Genomic DNA, 4,067 nt, shown 5'->3' on the forward strand with positions numbered 1-4,067 from the left:
TTGACTAGAGGTCTGAGTCCATACAGTATGTTATTATTGTTGACTAGAGGTCTGAATCCATACAGTATGTTATTATTGTTGACTAGAGGTCTGAGTCCATACAGTATGTTATTGTTGACTGGAGGTCTGAGTCCATACAGTATGTTATTGTTGACTTGAGGTCTGACTCCATACAGTATGTTATTATTGTTGATTAGAGGTCTGAGTCCATACAGTATGTTATTATTGTTGACTAGAGGTCTGAGTCCATACAGTATGTTATTATTGTTGACTAGAGGTCTGAGTCCATACAGTATGTTATTATTGTTGACTAGAGGTCTGAGTCCATACAGTATGTTATTATTGTTGACTAGAGGTCTGAGTCCATACAGTATGTTATTATTGTTGACTAGAGGTCTGAGTCCATACAGTATGTTTTTGTTGACTGGAGGTCTGAGTCCATACAGTATGTTATTGTTGACTTGAGGTCTGACTCCATACAGTATGTTATTATTGTTGATTAGAGGTCTGAGTCCGTACAGTATGTTATTGTTGACTAGAGGTCTGAGCCCATACAGTATGTTATTGTTGACTAGAGATCTGAGTCCATACAGTATGTTATTGTTGACTAGAGATCTGAGTCCATACAGTATGTTATTGTTGACTAGAGATCTGAGTCCATACAGTATGTTATTGTTGACTAGTGTTCTGAGTCCATACAGTATGTTATTATTGTTGACTAGAGGTCTGGGTCCATACAGTATGTTATTATTGTTGACTAGAGGTCTGGGTCCATACAGTATGTTATTATTGTTGACTAGAGGTCTGGGTCCATACAGTATGTTATTGTTGACTAGAGGTCTGAGTCCATACAGTATACTAGGTTATTCTTTGCAGTGTTATAAGTGTTAACTGAAATGTACACACACACACACACACACACACACACACACACACACACACACACACACACACACACACACACACACACACACACACACACCGCAGGAGGTTGGTGGCAGGAGGGGCTCGTGCTAACTGCTGGAGCGGAATGGTTTCAAATATGGTTTCCTTGGTTTCCATGTGTTTGATGACATTCTATTCACTTCGTTCCAGCCATTATTATGAGCCATCCTCCCCTCAGCAGTCTCCACTGATTCACTTCACACACACATTTTGCTTAGGTGTCTTTAGTATCTAAAAGCAGTAGTGATGAGCAGATACGACCAGTGAGAATGAGCTAATGTACTACATTCATTAGTGCCACATTATTACCTAGGACCCAGAGACTTAGTGCAACATATTTAACTACAGTACAGATGTAGGATCTTAATTTGAGCCAGTTTGCTACAGCAGGGAACTAATCCTGCGGCAACAGGAAACGTTCATTATTATGTGGATCATAATTAAATGGACATTTTTGTAGTGGTTGATACAGTTTTTTGTAGGGAAAAAAGTCTGAAATTTCTAAGTGGAAATTAAAAATGCCAGAAGCCGTTTTAAACCTCAATTTCTCAAGTTTTTAATTTCCTGCATTGCAAGAAAGTTATCCTGAGACAGGGAGATCAAATTAAGATCCTGCATCTGTATGCTCACCAGTTCACTACACTTTTAGATTTAAATGGGTTCAAAAAAATAATTATTCGGCTGCCTCCATAGGAAAACCCCTTTGGGTTCCAAGTATAACCCATTTGGGTTCCAGGAAGAACCCTTTTTGGGTTCCAGGTACAGACCTTTTGGGTTCCAGGTAGAGACCCTTTGGGTTCCAGGTACAGACATTTTGGGTTCCAGGTAGAGACCCTTTGGGTTCCAGGTACAGACCTTTTGGGTTCCAGGTAGAGACCCTTTGGGTTCCAGGTAGAGACCTTTTGGGATCCAGGTACAGACCTTTTGGGATCCAGGTACAGACCTTTTGGGTTCCAGGTAGAGACCCTCTGGGTTCCAGGTAGAGACCTTTTGGGTTCCAGGTAGAGACCCTCTGGGTTCCAGGTACAGACCTTTTGGGTTCCAGGTACAGACCTTTTGGGTTCCAGGTACAGACCTTTTGGGATCCAGGTAGAGCTCTACCTTGAACCAAAAAATGTTTTTTGAAAGAGTTCTCCTACTGGTACAGCCAAAGAACCCTTTTAGATTATAGAGAGAATATATATATATATATATATATATATATATATATATATATATATATATATATATATATATATATATATTTAGAAGAGTGCACTCCATCCCTCTCTAAGCACCAGACTTGGATGGAACAGTGTTGTTGATGAAACTAGGAGGACGTAAATGTGTTACGAACAGACCTGGGTTCAAATAGTATTTGGAATGAGTTTGCTTGACCAACTGAATTAAATGTTGTAGTCCCAAAAGGGCAAATCTCACCGATATGGCACTCCAGGCAGACTCAATCAAATCTCACCGATATGGCACTCCAGGCAGACTCAATCAAACGTTCAACATATTTTGAAAGATTTCAATTGAATTTGAACCCAGATCTGGTTAGGAAGACTTCAGAAGCTTTTATCTTCATAGGTGTAGGGATCTGTTTCTTTGAGGATGATTGAAGAACATAATATGAAAGCATCCCCAAACCCCTTTAACACTGCAATTTGACACAATAACCGTAAATACATATATACCAGACTGTAATGCTGTACATCTGAGATTATAAAACAAAAGAGAAAGATAACTGAGTGCCTCTAACCATTCAGATTCATCACAACATATTACTAATAGTCATACTTCAGCTTCAAGGTAAAAAACAACAACAACCTCTTTACAACTGAGATTCTAAAACAAAAGAGAAAGATAACTCCCAGTAGCTACCGGTGATCTAGAGCGAAGGGTCTCTGATTATAACAAGACCCACAGTTCTGTACACAGCATCTTCACATACATGACTATATCCTACATCAAAGCGTTTTATATTCACCCCTAAAATCTGTTGGTCTATTTTCCTGCTCTATTCTTCTTTTCTTTAGTTCTAGACGTGGGACATCCCATCGCTGTCATAGGTCTCCATGGTGTTACCCCACCTATTCACAGGCTGTCCATCCTCCTCATTGAGTGATGCAGCTGTCCGTCAATCCCCCGGTCCAATCATCACGCCTTGGCCTCCAGCATCTCCAGGAAGAGTTTGTGCATGGGCACTTTTCCCTGCACCTTGATGCTGTAGAAGTGCTGCACAGCCTTGGCCGCGGTCTGACGGAGCAAGGGAAGGGTCATCAGCAGCTTTCCTGTCCGCCGAGGGTCCTCCGTGATGTGGGCACCTTCTAAGTCCTGCAATGCCTCATGGAGAGAGTCCTGGAGCCTCTGAACAGCCTCTACATCCTCTATATGCATGGAGTCTATATGGAGGCAGAGGAGGAGAGAAGGAGGGAGGTAGAGGAGGAGAGAAGGAGGGAGGGAGAGGAGGAGAGAAGGAGGGATGGTGGGAGAAGCGGGAAGGGAGGGGGAGGGAGAGGAGACGGGAAGGGAGGGGGAGGGAGGGAGAGGAGACGGGAAGGAGAGAGGGAGGGAGAGCAGGCGGGAAGGGAGGGGGAGGGAGAGGAGACGGGAAGGATGGAGGGAGAGGAGGCGGTAAGGAGGGAGGGAGAGGAGGTGGGAAGGAGGGAGGGAGAGGAGGCAGGAAGGCAGGGGGAGGGAGAGGAGACGGGAAGGAGGGAGGGAGAGGAGGCAGGAAGGGAGGGGGAGGGAGAGGAGACGGGAAGGAGGGAGGGGGAGGAGGCAGGAAGGGAGGGGGAGGGAGAGGAGACGGGAAGGAGAGAGGGTGGGAGAGGAGGCAGGAAGGGAGGGGGAGGGAGAAGAGACGGGAAGGAGGGAGGGAGAGGAGGCGGGAAGGAGGGAGGGAGAGGAGGCAGGAAGGGAGGGGGAGGGAGAGGAGATGGGAAGGAGAGAGGGAGAGGAGGCGGGAAGGAGAGAGGGAGGGAGAGAGTGAAGGAGGGAGGGAGAGGAGACGGGAAGGGAGGGGGAGGGAGAGGAGGCGGGAAGGGAGGGGGAGGGAGAGAGGGAAGGAGAGGAGGGAAGGAGAGAGGGAAGGAGAGTGGGAAGGAGAGGAGGGAAGGAGAGAGGGAAGGAGATAGGGA

General features: G+C 45.5%; 1 protein-coding gene across 1 annotated transcript in view; it reads right to left on the minus strand.

The window, feature by feature from the left end:
• Positions 1 to 2,684: 2,684 nt before the first annotated feature.
• The window catches only part of LOC135557249 (steroid hormone receptor ERR2-like), a 133,019-nt gene continuing 131,636 nt past the window's right edge, over positions 2,685 to 4,067 (minus strand). The window contains exon 7 of the mRNA XM_064990454.1: positions 2,685 to 3,329. Within this exon, the coding sequence (XP_064846526.1) occupies positions 3,085 to 3,329 (245 nt within the window). The 3' untranslated portion in view covers positions 2,685 to 3,084. The remainder of the gene's footprint in view (positions 3,330 to 4,067) is intronic.

Source organism: Oncorhynchus masou, chromosome 16 (genome assembly GCF_036934945.1).
Source record: "Oncorhynchus masou masou isolate Uvic2021 chromosome 16, UVic_Omas_1.1, whole genome shotgun sequence".
Taxonomy (NCBI): domain Eukaryota; kingdom Metazoa; phylum Chordata; class Actinopteri; order Salmoniformes; family Salmonidae; genus Oncorhynchus; species Oncorhynchus masou.